At 43.6% G+C, this 20,570-nt stretch overlaps 2 protein-coding genes across 2 annotated transcripts; both read right to left on the reverse strand.

The window, feature by feature from the left end:
* Positions 1 to 3,751: 3,751 nt before the first annotated feature.
* On the reverse strand, positions 3,752 to 9,163 carry zbtb26 (zinc finger and BTB domain containing 26). The gene is made up of 2 exons (XM_015366508.2): positions 8,975 to 9,163; positions 3,752 to 6,472 (listed from the first exon to the last, which is right to left on the reverse strand). Exon 2 carries the CDS (start codon positions 6,458 to 6,460, stop codon positions 5,150 to 5,152), a length of 1,311 nt encoding a protein of 436 aa, XP_015221994.2. The 5' UTR covers positions 6,461 to 6,472; positions 8,975 to 9,163; the 3' UTR covers positions 3,752 to 5,149.
* A 4,181-nt stretch (positions 9,164 to 13,344) lies between these two features.
* LOC102684288 (zinc finger and BTB domain-containing protein 26-like) lies at positions 13,345 to 19,640 on the reverse strand. Its single transcript, XM_015366559.2, has 2 exons — positions 19,295 to 19,640; positions 13,345 to 18,313 (listed from the first exon to the last, which is right to left on the reverse strand). The coding sequence occupies exon 2, from the start codon at positions 18,300 to 18,302 to the stop codon at positions 17,037 to 17,039; it is 1,266 nt and encodes a 421-aa protein (XP_015222045.1). The 5' UTR covers positions 18,303 to 18,313; positions 19,295 to 19,640; the 3' UTR covers positions 13,345 to 17,036.
* Positions 19,641 to 20,570: the final 930 nt, after the last annotated feature.

Consider the following 20,570-nt stretch of genomic DNA (forward strand, 5'->3'; position numbering starts at 1 on the left):
TAGGAGCAATGTATCTACTTGCACTATTTCAGTGCAAGTCATTTTTGTCATTTACATCCAATATGCTGAAGTAAAAAAAATATATATCCAATTAAAGTAGAGGTACAGTACAGGTCTAAATATGACTTGACAGGTGGGAAGGCTCAGAGGAGCTCAGCAGTTTCAGTTGTAAACCCCTCCCCCGACACCCACTGCCACTGAAGTCTCTTCTCCTCCTGCACACTCCTGCACACTCCTGAACACACACTCGAAGGGGCACATGCTTATTGACCTACTTCAGGCACAAGAGCATGTCAGTGCAGTGGCAGTTTGATGGGAGAGTGAGCCTCCTCTATAGATCATCCTTGGCAACAGGGTAACACACTCCTGTGATATAGGGAAACATGGAGAAGACACTAAGCTTCCACTGTTTAGGCAATACTTGTAAGATACCCCCAGCCAGGCATGAGGGGTCACCCCCTGGTATCAGCCTCCAAGTCACATGCATGGAAAGGTGAAAGAAAGTCCTGTTTAACTTATTAACAGGTGATATGAAAGACTTACGGTCATCCCAGAGTAATCTCTCGCAATAGCAGGAGTGCTGGCTGTATCTGCTTCCACAGCAAGCAGCTTTTGAATGGCAACAGGAAAGAGCAGCTACAAAAACTGGAGAGGAAATATTGCCACCTACTGAGTTCATTAAAGAAGCGTGACTTTATCGGCGTTTAGTATATGTGCATAACGTCTTGTGCTACTAATGTCTGTTGACAATCTAATAGTGACTGATGGCATGCACTTACACAGCAAAAAAAGACTTAAAAGGCATAACTGGCTGGACGAGCCTGATTTTACTGTTAGAGCCGGGATTTCTGGAACACAGGAGATATGTGCAAATGAAACAAAGCCATGCAAAGTCCCTCTACCATCTGGAAAATGGTACCGGAGCATTCGGGCCCGGACTACCAGACTCCGAGACAGTTTTTACCCCCGCACTATCAAACTATTAAACTCCCAGCCTCTCTCACCTACGATCTGAACCTCACAGTGCCTTCTTTCTTACCAAAAACTCAAACACACATTGAAATCTACCTCTACCTTACATGTCAGAAAGCTCACTCCTCATAATTTCTATCCTTTTATCTCATCCTGTTGATGCATGTTTTGCACATCTGATGTTGTTTTGCACATTACCTGTTACCTTTTGTTGTTTTGCACACTGCCTGTTGTCTCTGTCTTTCTTTTATTATACAATTGTATTGTTTCTTGTACTACTTATCGTCTGAGAGCTAGCTAAATAGCATTTCGTTACACCATATACCTGTATATGAGTATAATGACAATAAACTTGAACTGGAACAATGGCAGTGACTGTGTTTACACAACATACACACACAGCTGGGAAGAATGCTCAGAAACATTTGATACTCTGGCACCCTCGAAAAGGAAAAAATCAGATTGATTGAAATGCAGGACAGTTTCTTAAGTAAGCGGATTTCTCCAGTGAGTCAGAAGTAAGTGCATCACCTTATTAGCCAAAACATGAAACGTCAATAAGCAAAAACCTATTTTCTTTCTTTCCAGTGCTTTTAATGATTGGCTCACGTGGTTCACAATGACTCCCCAATGCATCAAAAATGTTTATAGGTAATTGCACAATGAATATAATTCAAGAGGTTAGCTGTGTCAGCATGGATAGCATGGATAGGCTGCAAAGTAACAGGACTCCTGGTTAATTTACACTTGGGGCTTGCATAAACCTGCTCTACCTAAAGTTCTGCATTCATTCAGCTGGTGAAGTAATTTCTCACATGTCCACCGGATGTGCAGAGTAGTGGGGCTGCTGGCATAGAATGACTGGCACACAGCACATCCTTTGGGATGAAGAGTGCTATAAAAATTCAATAATTATTTAATTCTAATTTACCTACACCAGGTAGAAGTTGAATTGTCCTCCCAGGTGGAAAGGAAATCCACAAGGTACAATTGATATCGTTTTCTACCTTTGTACAAACGAATGGAGAAACATAATGCCGATTTGCTATAATGACTGAAAGCCGTTAAGTCGGTGCTCCGGGTGTTGAATTTTAATATCTACCAGGCAAATTTATTTTCCCCCCCAATACCAAAAGACTGTTGTTTTAAAGGCCAACCTGCAAGGAAAAGAATCAAAGAGCTACAAATGGGCCATTAAGATTGAATGAAGAGTTTTCTGGCAGTTCGGAAATCCGGTCCATAATGATCCATACTTGCATTTCACCTGGCATCAAAGGGGAACTGCAGTCCCAGTTTCTCGGACTGGTTATTAAATTTCGGTAACAAAATAAATTCCGTGACGTTATAGGAACATGTTACAAATTTCGAATGAAGAACAAAATCGCGAACTTTGTCAAAAGTCGCCATGTTGTCGCAAACCCCTGGTCTCACTACGGGGCGGGAGCGAGAGTTCCCACGAAGCGCGACGTGATGAGGCGCTTCCTGCTCACTAGTCACCGTGGTGACTAGTGTAATGCGACGCACGAGAGAATTCAGCACAGGTCGTGCAGCTGATATTTCACCGCAGAAATGTTCCAAAGGGATCTGCATGCAGAGTTAACAAATTCCATTTATTGGCAAACCGTCTCGAAGTCGAGAGCAATATTTCTGTTGGATTAAAAGAGCTGGAATCACAAGCCTGCTTGTTTACAATGACACAGGGCCGCGTCACCTCACCAGATGTTTTGTTGCCTCGTTCTAAGAATATGGCGCTGCACACACTTGGGAAACTTGGTCTCTTTTGGCACGGAAATTGGAGGTTTTACAAGTTACTGTGTACATTTGACTTTTATTGTGGTTTGAAATGCCCTCGTCAATGCTGATTCTTCCTCACCCCGAAATACCATAATAGCTTTAATTCAGCCAGTAGCTCCTTCCTGCCCTCATGCTGTGGCTGTACCTGAGCAAAAACCAAACACTCCTCTTCTCTTTGAGCAAATTGCTCTGGCCAATAAACACCCAAGAACCCCGTCAGATGGAACGAGGTGTAACTGAAGAATGAACTGCTGACTTGTCCACAGAGTTTGAAAAGAGGTGGGCTGAACGCACATGGCGTTTCTGGAGCAGCACGGACAACAAGGCATCCAGCGTTCATGTGGAAGCTGTCCAGCTCATTCCAGCACCAGAAAAGATGGTATTTATATGAGCTGTGGCTCTGGAGTAAAACAAAGACCAGGATGCGGTCTTGCTAGAGTTTAAATCAGCACACGTATCAGAAAAGACCCATGGCCACTGCCTCAATCACTTTCCTGAACATGAACAAAAGGGAAAACATTAATACGTTTGCTAGGATTCTAGGATCAAGCAAGTACCAAGGCAAGTATAACTGGCCTGGTAGCCTTCTGCTATTAACCTGCTTATGTTCTCTAATTAGTTGACATAGGAGAGATCAGTTCATGCTGATGTAGGAAGAGAACAGGGAAAAACAGAAACGTAGCATAGCACGCAATACAGGATGCAGGAGTTATAAACTCCTCTTTGGGACAAGGAATTTTGCTGGTCTCCTGCAGTTTTGTAGGAATGAAAACAAAACTATTAAAAACGTTTGTTTGCCGTAAGCTGGAGAAACACATGAATTAAAACTGTTAGGGAAACATGGTCTTGAAGGACACACGTGTACAAAATAGTAGTAGAAAAGACACATACCATCTGACAGAGCTCAGAGCCTACTAGTTCAAACCAGAGGGGGTCCTGTATGCAGAAGGACAGCAAGCTTTATTCATTGAAAAGCACACTTGAACAGGATTAAAAGTCATTATTTTATTTATTTAACTTACTGTAGTTTTGTTTTTCAAAATAACTGATCCCGAAAACTGCTAAATGTATTTCTGGTTGTGTTTCTGTGACTAAAAGCTATACGAGAGAATCTCAATGCACCTTTCCTAAGATGAAAAAGAAAGTTTTAATCGAGCCCGTTCTCACAACTACAATCCACACTGAAGAGCACCTGGAAAAGTGTCTTTGAAACAACACAGTTTCAATATACTGTGTATAGAGTCATAGAATATCCAACCTGCCATGTTTTATGGATTTTGCATTCTCCTATTCCACTGTGGTAAAACTTTCAATCTTTTGTGAAAGTCTTTACAGTGGTCTCACAGCTTACTGGCATTTTCTCCTTTCCTCCTGATACTGTCCTTCCCATTCGTTCTGTGAGTTGGTACAGAACAGGCAAGAACGGTAAGCCAGCATGATCACCAGACGAAAGCCATTCAGAACGTCACAACTGTATGCGCACAGGCAGTTTCTGAAACATTCTGACAAGACGCTTTCTGCCAAAACCTGCTTCTGCCAACTTTCTATCGCCTCATTAAAATGTCAGGATCCACAGAACATGAGACGATACATTAAAAGATTTCAATACAGAGCATCTCCCAGCCTTTGCTCTCTGAGCAGAGACACTCGAGGGTTTTGTTTTTGTTCCTGACAGAACCAATAACACAAAACTGATTGTTTTTTTTTCCTAGTTATCAAATTTTCCCATCACCACCCATTGACGTTTCAGAGAACTGCAGTTCTGTGGGAAAATTATGCCAGAAGGAGCCCATTTAAAAACAGTGGTTTGTCATGTTTTTCCATGACAGTTCCTTAAAAGAAGCAATAAAATCGAAACGGTTCGCATCACAACAGGAGGTTGTGACAGTCTGGCTTGGATCACTAAGTTGACGCTAAGGACAAAACTGTTTATGTATGACGTACTGTATACTGGCCACAAAAGCTGGATTGGTAATTGCTGAATAAGTGCTTAGAATATTTTTTCCTATTTGAGCATTTTGGCTGGAGTCATCTAACATCTACAAAACTATTTTTGTAGAGACGTTTTTCTCTAGTTCTACACAATATGCCAGTGAACATAGAAGAGAGCTATAAAAATCCCTTCAGGAACAACTACTACAGGATACAGCAAATAAGAACATCCTAAAGTACATTCCTGTACAAGACAGAAAGAAAGCCCTCTAACTCCACTATGAACACAGCTAGGAAATAAAATAATCTTCTACAGCGTTCTTTGCAGCTTTGAACTGAGGTCTGTACTGTAAAAAAACAAAACAAAACATTTGGTATTAACCTTCTGAAAAAAGCTATTTTAAAAATGTCTGAGCACACCAGTGTTCCGGGGTTCGAAATGAAATGAAGACTACATGGGCTCTTCAATGGTCAAGGCTTGATCACTGTCTGTGTTGCTGTCTTGGATCCTGCTGTAGTCAAAATCTATGGTGACCTCTTGGAGGTTTCTTTCATTGGCATTGTCAAAACTGTTCTTTCCATGGATCTGCTTGAGGTGCTTTCTTAAGACAGGCTTGTGCGCAAACACCATGTCACAGTAGTTGCACTTGTGGGGCTTGTCCCCACTGTGGAGGTTGAGGTGGTCGAGCAGCGAGCATTTCTGCGTGAACGTCTTCCCGCAGATCTTGCACTGGAAGGGCTTGATGCCCGCATGGACGCGCATGTGCCTGTGGAGATTGCCCTTCTGGGTGAAAGTCTTGCCACACAGCAGGCACATGAAGAGCTTGTGCATTTTCAGGTGGTTGGCGTAGTTCTCCAGCTGGCGGAAGACCCGGGCGCACTTGGGACACTGGTGGTACCACTGGAGGCCCTTGTCCGAGGATCTCAAGTGCCCCCCAAATGCAGTTTTCCCAGAAAGCAGGGCAGCGGCGTTGGTAGTGACGCTGTAGCTTTGAGACTGCTGTGCCACTATGTCCCCCATCCGGGTATCGACGGTGGAGTTGATGAGGGAGTGCTGGGGCTCGGGGCTGTGGAGAGACGCCGGGACAGGGCTGGGGAAGTGATTTTGCAGCTTGCTGTTGGAAACATCCGCGATGGACTCCACCTTGACGATGGTGATGGCGCCGTCCTCCTCGCCGTCCGGGTTTTCCTCCTCCGGCTGCGGCGGCGGAGACCTGGGCTGCATGATGACCTCGTCGTCCTCCTCCTCCTCCTCCTCTTCCTCCTCCTCCTCCTCCTCTTCTTCTTCGTCCACGTCCACCGCCACGGGCTCAGCAGGCAACTCGGTTGCTTTCTCGGGGCTCTTGGGACGCCTCTCGTCATTCAGGGCGTCTCTCGGCTTGATGAACTTGGACAAGGCCCGGGTGCACTGCTCCACGATGTGCCCCATCTGAAGGAAGCTGGCCACGGTCAAGTAGTTGACAAGTTCCAGCTCGGGGAACTCCAGAGCCCCCGTGTAACAGGACAGCAGCAGCTGCTTCCCAACCTCCGAGTCCTGGAACATAGAGATCTTGACTTCCTTCGAATCATTCAGGAAGAACTGGTCCCTCAGGAATGGAGAACCAGCCGCAAACACCACCCTGTGCCCCGGCACCTCCAGGTCATTAATGTGTACCGTTACGTCGCAAAACCGGCTCTGCTTCCTCAGGGTGTTCATTTTCTGCAACATGGAATCTCCATAGTTCGAGAACTTGAACTGAAGGATCACCGGATTGTGAGTCATGTTTCACCAGGCCTGTGGAAACGAAGCGAAATATAACTAAATAACAGAATGACGTTGGGAACTGACAGGAACGTCACTTAACACAGATATGTTCATGTCGGTGTGCTCCTCATCTACAGCGAGGACTTCAAAACGTGTGTGGGATAAACAGACACGAGTTGCAGTAAAAAGTGTCAGAGCCTTCTCGTTGGTGTCACGCTGAAGAAGGAAGCCTAGCTCCCAGGCTTACAGAAGAGTGAATATTATTTCTGCCATGCTTTACTGGAAGCGATATTATGTGGTTGAGTGCTGTTTCTTCCCATATTGAATTAGAGGGGTTTGGTCACCTTAATGCACAAAATTGTCAGTAGTTTTTAGGTGGACGTCTGGCAGAAACTAATATAGAGCCTTCTGAAGTTGCATTGTGTTTCTTAACACATCGAGAAAAAAGAAGAACAGGTTTTAGAACAACAAGTGAAATGGTGGTCCTTTATACAACCAGGTGGATGCTGCATATTGGTGGTGGTGGAGGGGATCCCTGTTACCTGTAAAGCGCTTTGAGTGGAGTGTCCAGAAAAGCGCTATATAAGTGTAAGCAATTATTATTATTAATTAACAAAAATGTGTACGACTCGAACATTAAAAACCTTATATACCACCCTGTTAAATAAAGTGTAAAATTATTTGGTTGACCAAGGCATGAACCCCTTATTATAAAACAGCAATCAGCAACTTAATTAAAATGACTGAACTCATGAGGTGGCCAATGTTAATTAATGTTAACAACTTGAGTGTCGTGGTCCTTGGGCCATTTATCAGATAATTAAACAGTTCATTTAAAAAAGGGCTGAGAAAGGGTGGTGGAAAAGGCGTTTGTGGTTTGTAAACCTGGAAACACCAAAGCGCTGTTAAACAAAAAAGCACAGATAAAAAAAAAGGGACCATTTGTGGAAAAGCCAAATCTGGTTTTGTGTCTGCAGGTTCTTGAAGTCTCTTCAGAGCACCAGCACCTGACGAACTGGCAGAACCTGTTAAATTGGTCAAAGATATGTTAATTTTGGTTGTTAACAGCTCAGCTCACCTCTGACTTAACTGAACTTCTTTGTTTGGGTAAATCCAACTGGAAAACCTGTCAGGAGGTCCCTATCTCTTGCTCATTAGCCCTTGGGATTTTTTCCTCATCTTTTCTAGGATGTGGAAGGGTGTCTTTATTCCTGGAAAGTGCTAGGGCTCATCGTGACCACAGTAATTTGAGAACATTGTGGAAATTTAAACAGTAGTCTCGGGAGAATAAGGTTAAGCAAGTCGGTCATATAAACTGAAACAAAAATGAAATATGCATGTGTTTTCTGGCAGACACATTGTAGTAGGTGGTTGTAAAATTCTAAAATATAGCTGTAAACACTAAACAGCACGAATAGTTGAGCTTCTCATTAATTATAGCAATCCCGAGTGCTTATATTTTTAAAGTACATGTCACTCGTCTCTTCCCTTCCTCTGGAAACACTGAAACCTTTATCAGGAGCCAAACAGGAAAGGAACTTGTCTTATGCATTTTGCAGACACATAAAAAACGATAAAGTAACTCGTCAGCTATGAAGCGGTGACATAAAACGTAAGAAAAAGAACGCAGAAATTGCATATCGACACGTTAGGCTGATATAGCAACACAGCTATCAATTCAGCCCATGATCCTGAATTCATTACATGATCCTGTTCATGACATTTTGTTGCATAAAAAAGTGTAGCTGTAAAACTTAATAAGCTATGCCTATGCACCATTAGAGGCGTCCTCTTTACTGTTAAACGCAAGAGGTACATAGAAAAAAAAAACTGCCCTCGATTTCGGAGAAAATATTCAAAACTGCCCGTTGACTTCACGAATTCAGCTCCAGTCGCCAAAAAAAAACCCACAACCCGGGTCACGTGACGCGCTGACATATGTACTTCTAGACAGGGGAGACGGACGTAATTCTTAATTAACCATGTGCCAATAAAAATAGATAACTTGCATGTCTTTTGTCAGAATGCGCACTGCCTCTCTGTACGTATATCCGCGAATGAGGTGTTATATTATTTTTAAGTGCCGACACCTGGCAGCGTCAGATGAAGCGCTTTTTAAAACAGCACTTTGGCACCGAGGGGATGCACAACAGCTCTTGTCCTAGATGAGATGCCCCTTTTTTTCCTGACCGTGACTGGGGTCCACTAACGCACCTTTGGCACACTGATGAGTAAAATGAAAAAAAAAAAGTGTAGGGGGCAGCCAACTCGTGACTCAAACAAATCCTGTTTCTGCGACACGAATACTAAATGAAGCCTCAATCGTTTTAGATACGGTAATCCTGGGACTTGAGCATCTAGAGATGGCTCTAGCAAAGTCTAGCGTCCATGTTTGAAAACAACTACTACCCCGCACTGTATCAAGACTCGCCTGCAGTCTAAAACAACATAAAAGTCCCCCCAAACGTGCTTTCACTAATAGCGCCATTAAGGCGACGTTGTACTCAAGCAATCTCAAAGTAAAGATATTACCTCTTGCTCCAGATTTTATGTCCTGAAAAAATGGCAGATGTACTGATGAGCAGAAGAAAGGAGGAGCCAGAATAATCTAGATAAGGTATCGTATTAGTATTTAAAGCGATACCACTCTTTTTTTTCCCCAGACGGGGAAAAATGCCGCAGGGTATTTACGGGTTGTGACTTTCAGGGGGGTGAGGAGGTTTTTACTGGCAGTTCGTCCGGAATTTTAGCTGGGGGGAGGCGAAGGCGATGGGTTCATCCATCATCTGCCATAAGCGATTCTCGAAAAGAGCCTTTTCAAAGTCCACACGCTCGCCTCCATTAAGGACGAGAGTCGAGCTTTCCCGGTGACGGCAGGCTGTTCAAAACCACGCAAACGTCCTCCCTTAATTTATCCGAGGGTTTTTTTTTTCCTCAAAGGAGCTAAAGTCCAAAGCCCTACAAAAGCACACAACCTCGCTGACGAGCCCCGGCCCTTATTTAGGATGGAGACGTATGTCTGCAAATGCTGGCAAATCTATAACTTGGAAATCCCATTAATTCACGCTGTAGAAGAGTTTACACGTGCTCAAAGGCGGAATTTCATAAAGCCCTTCTCTGTTTACTCCTGTGTCTTTAATGTTTTCACCAGTTACACCTTTAAACCACAACGAGTGGTAGTGCGCTTCAGATCTCCTAACTTCGGCCACCTCTGTGCTCAACACGGTAGATGCGTGAACGGACCAACGCTACATACAGCTCATGCCGGGCGTGTTGTTTAATTGAAGCACACTTGGCAGGACAGCCGAGTTGTTTGGTGATCAAGTAAACTGAACTGCGACGGCAATAAACCACCATAAAAGATTAGTGAGAGTGTACGTCACCTCCAATGACCCTGTAAGGAAACCAAAATATATTCCTAGCCAGACCGTGCCATCTTGTGTACACAACGTTGAACTGCACGTTTTCTATTTTAAACCATCGAAGTAAGGCACCTAAAACACACAAACTATGTAGGGAGAACGCTGCAAAATACAGGCACCAGACAGTATGACTATTCATCTTATCAAGCAGTTTTGTAGTGTACATCAACTACTTGGACAGGAAATTGCATAATTGTGATGGAACCAGTATTGTTCAACGTCTGTGGTTTGTTGAATAGAGTTGCAAGAAAAAGTTTGTGAACCCTTCGGAATTACCTGGATTTCTGCATTAATTACTCATGAAATGCGGTCTGATCTTCAACTAAGTCACAATAATAGACAAACACAATCTGCTTAAACTAATCACGCACAAACAAAATTGTGTGTCCTTCTTCTTGTCAATATTGAACACATTGTTTAAACATTCAGAGTCCAGGTGGGAAAAAGTATGTGAACCCCTTGTATTTAGTAACTGGTAGAACCTCCTTTAGCAGCAATAACCCCACCAAATGTCTCCTGTAGCTGCTGATGAGACTTGCACAACTGTTAGGAGGAATTTTAGACCATTCCTCCTTACAAAACTGTTTCAGCTCATTGATATTTCTAGGATTCCTTGCATGAACAGCTTTCAGGTCATGCCACAGCATCTCAGTTGGGTTGAGGTCTGGACTCTGACTTGGCCATTCCAGAACACAAATTCTCTTCTGTTTAAGCCATTCTTTTGTTGATTTAGTCCTGTGTTTCAGGTCATTGTCTTGTTGCATCACCCAACGTCCATTAAGCTTCAGGTTGACGGACTCCTGCCCTGACAGTTCTCCTGTAAAATGTCTTGATACAATTTTGAATTAATTGTTCCCTCTATGATAGCAAGCTGTCCAGGCCCTGAGGCAGCAAAGCAGCCCCCAAACCCCACGATGCTCCCTCCACCATGCTTCACGGTTGGGATGGGGTTTTGGTGTTCGTGTGCAGTGCTTTTTTTCCTCCAAACATAGCGTTGCACGTTTCTGCCAAAGAGTTCAACTTTTGTCCCATCCGTCCACAGAACATTGTCCCAGAGGCGTTGTGGAACATCCAGGTAGTCTTGTGCAAACGTGGGACGTCCAGCAGTGTTTTTTTTTGGTGAGCAGTGGTTTCCTCCATGGTGTCCTTCCATTAACACCATTCTTGTTCAGTGCTTTTCAGATAGTGGACACACGAACAGAGACTTGGGCAAGTTCAAGAGATTTCTGCAGGTCCTTTGCTGTTACCCTAGGGTGCTTTTCCACCTCCTTCAGCATTGCAGGCTGTGCTCTTGCCCTGATCTTTGCAGGACGCCCACTCCTAGGGAGAGTGGCAACAGTACTGAATTTCCTCCATTTGTAGACAATTTGTCTTACTGTGGATTGATGAACACCCATGCCTTTACAGAATGCTTTTGTAGCCTTTTCCAGCTTTATGCATCTCTTCAATTCTTCTAAGGTCCTCTGATATTTCTTTTGATCAGGGCATGGTTCACATGAACAGCTCTTTCTTGAGAAGAGTAGACTCTGTCAGTAACCAAGCTTTGTGTGCCTTTTTAATAGGGCAGCCCACCCCTCCAATCTCATCTCATTGATTGGAACACCTGACTCCTGACTAGCTTTTGGAGAAGTCATTAGCCTAGAGGTTCACATACGTTTTCCAACCTAGACTGTGAATGTTTAAACAATGTATTCAGTACAGACAAGAAGAAGTACAATTGTTTGTGTGTTATTAGTTTAAGCAGATTGTGTTTTATATTGTGACTTAGGTGAAGAGCAGACCACATTTTTAAGAGTAATTAATGCAGAAATCCAGGTCATTCCAAAGGGTTCACAAACCTTTTCTTGCCACTGTATATCTTATCCGAACCAAAACACAACTTAGTAAAAAAAAAAGTGAAAGCTGTGGGGCAGTGCCACACAAGTTCTAGTTCTGGAAGAATTTCATATTTTTCAGAAAATGGTTTTAATCACAGTTTGATCAGCTCTATCACACTGTATGGCCCTGTTGAAGAAACGCAACATAGGAAACTGTAGTACAGTTAATATTGGTAGCAAAAATCCAGTAATTATCGAGATGCACTAAGACTTACAGTACATCAACTGATCAATATATTGTATCATTAGATCAATACTAACAGTCAAGTTTTTTTTTTTCCGGTCCCCTTTTCATTATCAAGTTCAGCGATATGTAAAGTTATGTTTAGGAAATAATGGATATTGCCCCCTGACTTGGCATATATAGTTTTTAAAATAAACCTAAATTTGTCCATATTTAATTTAAAGCTTTCATAAGAAGTGCTTGATATTAATTCCAATGCACAGAAGTGCCACAGTCTGACAATTCAGAGGCCTTTTACAGAGGTTAGAGGCAAACCGTTTGAAAAGAATTCTCAAAGTAAAACAAAGAACTGCTTGAAGCTCAGCATTGACAGTTCTTCTTGAGCTCTAGATCCCTGTGTTTGGCAGCAGTGTGCAGCAGGAGTTAGGTCTCTGGACTCACAACATGCAAGTTAAAATCCGGGATGATGTATTGCTTTTATATCCTTGAGAAAGAATACAGAAGAATCACAGTGATCGCCCCAGTAAAGCTGGTCATCAGTAATGCCTCTTCAAAGTAGCTGTGTTTCGCATTAGAAAGACTATGCAATAGTGCACAGCAATCCAGCAGTCCATAGCTGGAAGGACTGGAGTTACTGAAGTACTGGATGTCATCCTGCAACTCACATCTGACAACCCACTGAAGCTCAGCAGGTGTGAGCCTGGGCAGTACCTGGATGGGAGACCTCCTGAAAAAGCTAAGGTTGCTACTGGAAGAGGTGTTAGCGGGCCCAATAGGGGGCGCTCACCCTGTGGTCTGTGTGGGTCTTAAAGCCGCAGTATAGTTACGGGGACACTATGCTGTAAAAAGGTGGCGTCCTTTGGATGAGACATAAAACTGAGGTCCTGACTCTCTGTGGTCATTAAAAATCCCAAGGCTTTTCTCGAAAAGAGTAGGAGTGTCACTCCGGCATCCTGGCCAAATTACCTGTTGGCCTTTACAAATGTACCAATCATGGCCTCCTAGTAATCTCCATCTCTGAACTGGCTCCATCACTCTGCTCTCCTCCCCCCTGATAGCTGGTGTGTGGGAAGCGTACTGGCGCACTCTGGCTGCCGTTGCATCATCCAGGTGGGGCTGCACACTGGTGGTGGTGGAGGGGATCCCCCTTACCTGTAAAGCACTTTGAGTGGAGCGTCCAGAAAAGTATAAGCAATTATTATTATTAAAGTACCTCGTTCAAAATTCAACAGTGGGATCTCAAATCCACAACCAACCAGTTTATGAGTCCAGAGACGTATCCACTATGCTACATTGCCCCCAAAGATAGTGAGAATAGTACACTTTAATGAGTAGTAAAAGTCTGGTTTCACGAGATGGTATGTATTTGTGGCTATTGGTGTCAAAAAAAAATAAAGGATCACAACATGACATCGGGACTGTGGTTTTACATTTTCTAGTGTTTTAATAAATTTATTACCTACAACTGATCATCAAAACATCTTACTATACAAGCTAACTACAAAAGTCTCCCAACCTTTAGTCATTAGTAACAGAACACTGGCAGCTTTGTGTCCCTCCCATCAGGACAAAGTTGCTGTGTTTCCCATGAAAAAGAATAACAGTACATATACACACAGCAATACCTATGGAGATAAGGAACATTTATGCGATGACACCAATAAAAATGTAAATCACATTGACACTAACAATGACGCCAGTAGAGGTGGGGAAACATTCAAGGAGAGTCTGCTTTGCTATTTTATTTCTTCTGCATTTTCCATGATTAAGCTCCGACAATCTCTCTCTCTCCAACAACACACAATCACTGCCCAGGGAAGCCCCTTAACATTTGGTTGATGACACAGCACGGACTCAAAGCAGCCAGAATAATAAATAAAACATTTACATAGAGCTCATCTACATAGAGGTTCCCTATTGACATTACAGAAACGCTCCTTTTAAAACTCTTTCTTCTGCATAGTTCCTATCATCAGATCCTCCGATACAGAAAATCCCTTCAGAAGTGTTTCTTTACGAGAAGAATAAGTTCCACAAAATACAGCGGAATTAATCTTCACTGTGGATTTCTGCAGCTACTTAATCCATGTGTTGTTTTGATTTTTAATGCACAGATCCTGGTTGGTTTTAGACTTACACATAAACCTGCCTCATTTTCCAGTTATCCTCCTCCTTTCCCGTTGGGATTACTCCTAAAGACCGCTGTTTTTCTGATGCAACTTAAGGATACAACACAATATATTTGCAACTACTTCCCCAGCTGCTATAAGCGACATTAGACAGACTAAATCCTGAAGGACATTTTAAGAGGAAAGTAACTGAAAAGATATATGAAGAACTACTCACATTTCAGATAGGTACAACAAAGCCATTTTCAGAAACTCATTCCTCTAAGGACTAGTTGGTTATCATGGTAAAACAAGAAACAAGGGTAAAATCCTCCATAAAACTAAAAAAAAAAGGATAATACAATGTGTAACTTTTTTGTAGTGTTCTTTTCTAGTTGCATAAAGATTTGACTTGCACAATTACAAGTTACACCAGTTCACTTGTAACTCTCATCAAGTTAGACATTAGCCTTAATTCGTTGTTAAGCTTATAACAGAGGATCCATAGATCCCTAGAGAGATTAGATGCGAGTGTTTCAGAGCCATTCCTACCAGCTGGCTGTGTAGATTGCGAAAGGAGAGCTACAATTTTTGAAACAAGTTGAAACAGAGTTCACAAGCTGAATTAATCAAGGGCGCAACAAAATCCAGAAAGAATAGGATTACTCCTGGACCACAAATGGGAAACACTGTTCCAGAATAACACTGTAGTGGTATGATGTCAGACAAGCTCGTTTTTCATACTCAATGAATAGTCCACATCGCAGGTGCTGCCTTTGCAAGCATTTTGCATACCCATTACTCTGTAAATCACAATAGCCACAATTTGTCTTGAAGGGCTCCAGAAAATGAAATTCACGATCCACCCAACTGTGTTCTATCTCTGGGGGGGGGGTCCTGCATTTTTTGTTTTTCAGGAGTATGTATGTAATGAATGACATTTAGAGACTTCAGTGTGAGATTCTACCCCAAAGTGTGCGTCTCACTCTTGATGAGTACACTTTGCCAGCCCCTGATACAGTGTTACTTAAGAATTGTAAAATCCGCTTGGCCTATTTTCCTGTGTAGAATGATTTTTCAGAAATAGGCATAGCTAGAAACAAAAGGTAAGTAATAACAGCATTGTCACTGGCAATAACTTTTACAACATTGCAAGCACCGAAAAAATAAAAGAAAATCAAACCAATGCTTCTGTTGCATCTACAGTGCCTGTAGAAAGTCTTTTCTTGGTTTTCATTTGTAATTACTTTTCAGAATTCTCTGTGCAGCTGTTTCTCACTTGGAGACGGCGTGTTACAATGTTTTAAGAAAGGTACAATAAATGTGTTACTTTAGAAAGGGTGTGTAGACGTTCTATAGGCACGGTATCTGAACACAAACTAGCATATTCATGCTAACAGGGATGGGAAATGCTGATTGTATAGACTATTGCACTGATACACTGCGCCACCTCCCGATGTTAGCAGGAGCAGATGTGGGAGTGAGAATAGTAGGATGTGATGTATTATAAACTCCAACCCCACCACGAGCTCAGAGGATAATGGGACCATGACATTTCCCTGCCAGGACACTGGAATCTGATTGGCAGCCATATTATTGTAATCAAAATGTGAATCCCACCTGACGTGCAATAAGTCCACTGGTTACCGCTGTTAAAGAATAGGAATCAAGTCGGACCTTCATGGTGTTGCTTTGCTAAGAAAGAGGGGCAGAGACTTCCTGCGCTGGTTGGTCAAGGAAATTCTGAAGGGAGTTTTGCTGAACTCAACAGCGACGCAAGCAAACACCCTCTCCTGCACATGACAATGAGAGTAAATAAGTTGAGCACCAAACAAACCCACATTTATTACTCCTGGAAACCAGTGGACACCCAAAGGAATATAAACTCTTGAGCTAAAACCTAAACGACCAACAATTCCTGATTTATTGGCTGTGTTCTACAATCTTCTTTTCAGTGTACCTTTTAACAATAAAAACCTTTTTTTCTATATTCTCCACAGGGTACACAAGTGCTTAATAAAGCCTACCATAATCATGCCTACCAACTTATGGTGTCTAGATCTAATGAAACACAGTAATTCAATGCAGTACTCTCCTTTCTTTTTGTAGAAGACCGTATAAACGCTGAATAACTCAGAGCACAGACAGGAACCACGAAGACTTGTTTAGGAGGTCACAATCCCACAGTGAAGAGTACCTATACACGATTAGTCATTTGGGTGTTTTCTAATAGTCTCTGGTAAAAAGCCCTTCTCAGCGTTTAAGGATTTTTGATCCTTGTGATCTGGGCATCCAAAAGTGGAGACCATCTGTGGCGTGAAACGTACTCCCAGAACGTGGGAAACAAAATGGCTAGTGAAGTGCAAAACGTTCCCCCCCCCCCTCGTGTTTGTTCGCCTAAACATCTTCTGTTTTCCCCATGAAGTCGGCTTGCAACGGCAGATCAGTTTGTGAGGGTGTCTTGTCAAACCAGGCAATCGGGTGGCCAGACAAGATTCTAGACAGCCACAAACCAGCAAGTCTCATCGGTCACTCTTCTAGGCCTTTATAAAGACGTGTAACACGCGAATTTTGGTCAGCTCATTAAGGTGACCGGTTCAATTAACTTAGGACCGGCCAAGCTAATTGAACGAATCACCCGCCTAAGTAGTCAAGATGTAATTATCCCTAAGAGAGATAAGATCACTTTATTAGCCATCTACAAGTTCTTGGATTAGGAATTTGTCTTTTTCGCAGAACCCAGCATGCTCTCCATGAGACACACAGACAAGGAGAGAGAAGTTTGGGATCAGACCGCAGGGTCAGCCATTTATACAGCTGGAGCAGCTGGGGTGAAGGGCCTTTGCTCAGGGGCCCAACGGAGTAGGATTCCTCTGCCGGCCACGGGATACGAACCGGCAACCTTCCAGCCACAGAGCCACCTCCCCACCGCCCTGTTTCGGAAACTGATGGTCTAAGGGTGACTCGAACCAACAACCCATGACCGTTCCTCATTAATGGACTTTAAGCGTCATAAAAGAGACAGATTTTCTGTTTTTCCTGCAGACTGTCGACCTCGGTGGCCTGGAGCTCTTCCGACATGTTCTCCAGGCTGCTCTTTCCGTGAATGTCCTTCAGGTGCCGCCGCAGGCCCGGCTTGTGGGCGAAGTGCACCGCGCAGTAGTTACACTTGTGGGGCTTGCTCCCCGTGTGGAGGTTGATGTGGTCCTGGAGTGTGGCCTTCTGGCTGAAGGCCTTCTTGCAGAGGGGGCACTCGAAGGGCTTGAAGCCCGTGTGCACGCGGATGTGCCGGGTGAGGTTGCTCTTCTGGGAGAAGGTCTTCCCACAGAGCAGGCACAGGTAGAGCTTGTGCTCCTTCACGTGGCACATGTAGTTCTCCAGGTGCTGAAACACCCGACCACACTTGCGACAGTAGTAAGGCCTCTGCAGCAAGACGTCGTGCTCCGTGAAGCTGCCCCCCGACACGACTTTGCTGGTGGGGGACGGTTTCCCTCCGCAACGTTTCGGGAAACCCCCCTCCTGCGAGGCGAGGTCCCCCGAGGCCAAGCCCTGGACTTGTAGCTCGTGCGCGGCGAGCATGTAAATGTCCCCACTGTCCTCGTCCTGGTCCAAGGAACTGTCCGCCAAGTCGGCTTGTACGTGACCCTCCGGCGTCAGAGCGGGAGAGTACGGCCTGGCCCTCCTGCCCGGCGCCGGCCCCCAGTCCAGCGGGCTTTTCGGAAGAGTCTCGGTCTGGACGATCTGGACGCTGTCTTCGGAGTCCAAGTCGAACTCGCCGTCTTCCTGGGCCTCCTCCCCGCTGACGGACGCGGAGCCGGGATCCCTCTCCGGCTCCGACAAGGCGTCTTCCGAACCCCTCTCCTGCTTCAGGTTGGCCAGCGTGGGGTCCAGGTACTGAGAGACGGCCTGCGTGCACCGTTCCACCACGTGGCTCATCTGCAGGGCGCTGGCAGCCGTCAGGTAGCTGACCAGCTCCCTCATGGGGAACTCCAGCACGCCCGTGTAGCAGGACAGCATCAGCCGCCGGCCGATTTCCGCGTTCTGGAGCACCGACACGTTCACCTCCCTCGACTCGTGGAGCAGGAACTGGTCCCGGAGGAAGGGCGACGAGGCCGCTAGCACCACCTTGTGGCCGTGAAACTCGGAGTTGCTGATGCGCAGGGTGACGTCGCAGAAGCGTCTCTCCTCCCGCAGCATGTTCATCCTCTGCAGGACGGAGTCGCCGTGCGTCCCAAACGTGAAGTGGAACATGTCCGAGATTGGCGTCATTATGCAACTACCTGCAATCAAGCAAAACACCAGAAAGGAGTTGAAAATAAACGGCTCCTTTAGCCCTTTAGTTCTCCTTAAGAATGAACGCAAGAGGTGGACTGAAAAATGTGTAATATGACCGACACACATCAACAGGACATCCATTGCTGACTTCTGCTTTAATTTTAAGACTTAAAACACAAAACAGGTGTGATGTCAGTAGAGTAAAGCCATGTAACCAAGGGGTAGCAATCAAGACGCCTTCATTTTCAGTCATATCAACTACTATAAATCTGCAATTGTCAGGTCTCGTTTGTATTTGCATAGAACATGCATATTCTGTGCGTTTACAAAAACTTGCATTCAATAATTTCCCTAACTGCCTTTAGACACTGCGTATGTAAGGACTTCGTGGGAACTGGGAAGCAATACTTAAAACAAGATGCAATGGTTAAAAAAATCGGCTGTAAATTAAAGTAATCGACGTTTACTGGCATAGCAATTAATTTAAAGTGGGGCTGAAAGTGTTGCTGTGTTTCGGCGCATGTTTTTACGATGAACACTGACTTCATTTATTCCGTTAAGGAATTCGCCGATATAGTATTTTAAAAGCTGCAAAAGCACGTGATCAACAAGCAATTTATTTTTTCTCCACAGTGAAAACAAATAAGGTCCTGATTTACCAAATAAAATCTTTGATGCAAGGCCACTTGTAACAACTTCCCGTTACCTGCCCAGGATAATTACAGCAAATTCCCCAATAAACTGCTTTCCGTTTTATATTCCATTGTCAAAACGAAACTACCCCCTGCAGACCTTCGAAACATCAATACAGAATCAAAACATCTTTAAAGAAAACTACATTTACAACAGCACTGATGGCATCTTATCAGTTTTGTTGTTAAGGTAGTTTCCTATTATAACGTTTTGTATTGCTGTTGCTACCATATGTTAAGAGAAATGCACACATTTTTTAAATCCTTGAGACGGTCCTTTTTTTTTTAACTCACCGTAAAACAGAATCTGAAGATCGGAAAATGTTTTCTCCGAAACCGATCAAAGCACCAAGTTGAGTACATTTTCCCAACTGCAAGCCCGGCTGTCCATGTTCTTCCTAGAACTAGACAGGACTTATAAAAATTGTTTTACAGTCACGGGCAAACGCTGCGATCGTTATTTTTCTCCGCGGAAAGGTATAGCGCGTTTTGCAAAACAACAACAACAAAAAAAGAAGAGAGAAAAATCTTAAATCCTGCAGCTTAAGAGTAGCACCTGCAGAAGGGACCTGGGGAACCGTTTCATTTACAAAGAGCTCAAAGATGGACCAGAGCCACTTCCTGCTTCCTGTGCGCCAGTACATCCCTCACATGTGCCCCCACGGTAAACTGCGACTCCCGCACCGCTGAGGGCACAGTCGGCTTTCGTGCGAGAGCATCACGAAAGTTAACATATATTGTAATATATGTCATCCTAGACATTAACATCATCCAGTGTCCTCATTCAGTTTTCCCTCGGAAATCTAAATCGTTGCCCACACAAGAATACTTGAGGAACATTTGGTTTTTTAAGGACTCAATAAAGCTAAATGTGTTTATTCCCTTGATTTCCTAATCTACAAGGCGCTCATTTTCGCGGATAAAGACTTGCAGACCAGATTCAACTGAAATACCGAGTTAATTTCTCGTATCTCAATATACGCCTGTGGGTACATAACAAACGTAAAGATACATTGTTCAAGTAGAGAAATAATATAACTAGAAAGCTCATATATACATTTATAGTCCTTACAGATTTTATTTGGTTATGACATTTATTGGTTATCTCTTTTATATCCCTTGTGCAAAGGGAGGTATTCAAACTGCTAATAAGCGAGAAAGTCAATTACGTGCAATACCTCAGCCTTTTAAAATGTAATATAATAATATCCACAGGATGGCAGTCTTTGCAAGCCGATCAAGTGTTCACTGTTCTATGTCGATAGCATGTTGAATTATTTATAATTTTGCTTAAATTCAGATTACTTTAACCCACTCCTTTCGAATCGTTTCCTTATATTATCCGGTTTTTCTTTTCAGTTTATTTGCAATAATCGAAGTTTCGCGGAACGGACAAGCAGCCCCAGAAATAATTAAACTTTAAAATAATTCAGTTTAAACATTCAATTTAAAGTTATTAGCTGAAGATCTCTCATTCATCTCTGACCTAATTTTAGAACTGGAACTGGAACTGAAAACTCAATTGAGAATACGAAATGAGAACAGTGCAGGAAAATCGACAATAAAGTCA

Source organism: Lepisosteus oculatus, chromosome 24 (genome assembly GCF_040954835.1).
Source record: "Lepisosteus oculatus isolate fLepOcu1 chromosome 24, fLepOcu1.hap2, whole genome shotgun sequence".
Taxonomy (NCBI): Eukaryota; Metazoa; Chordata; class Actinopteri; order Semionotiformes; family Lepisosteidae; genus Lepisosteus; species Lepisosteus oculatus.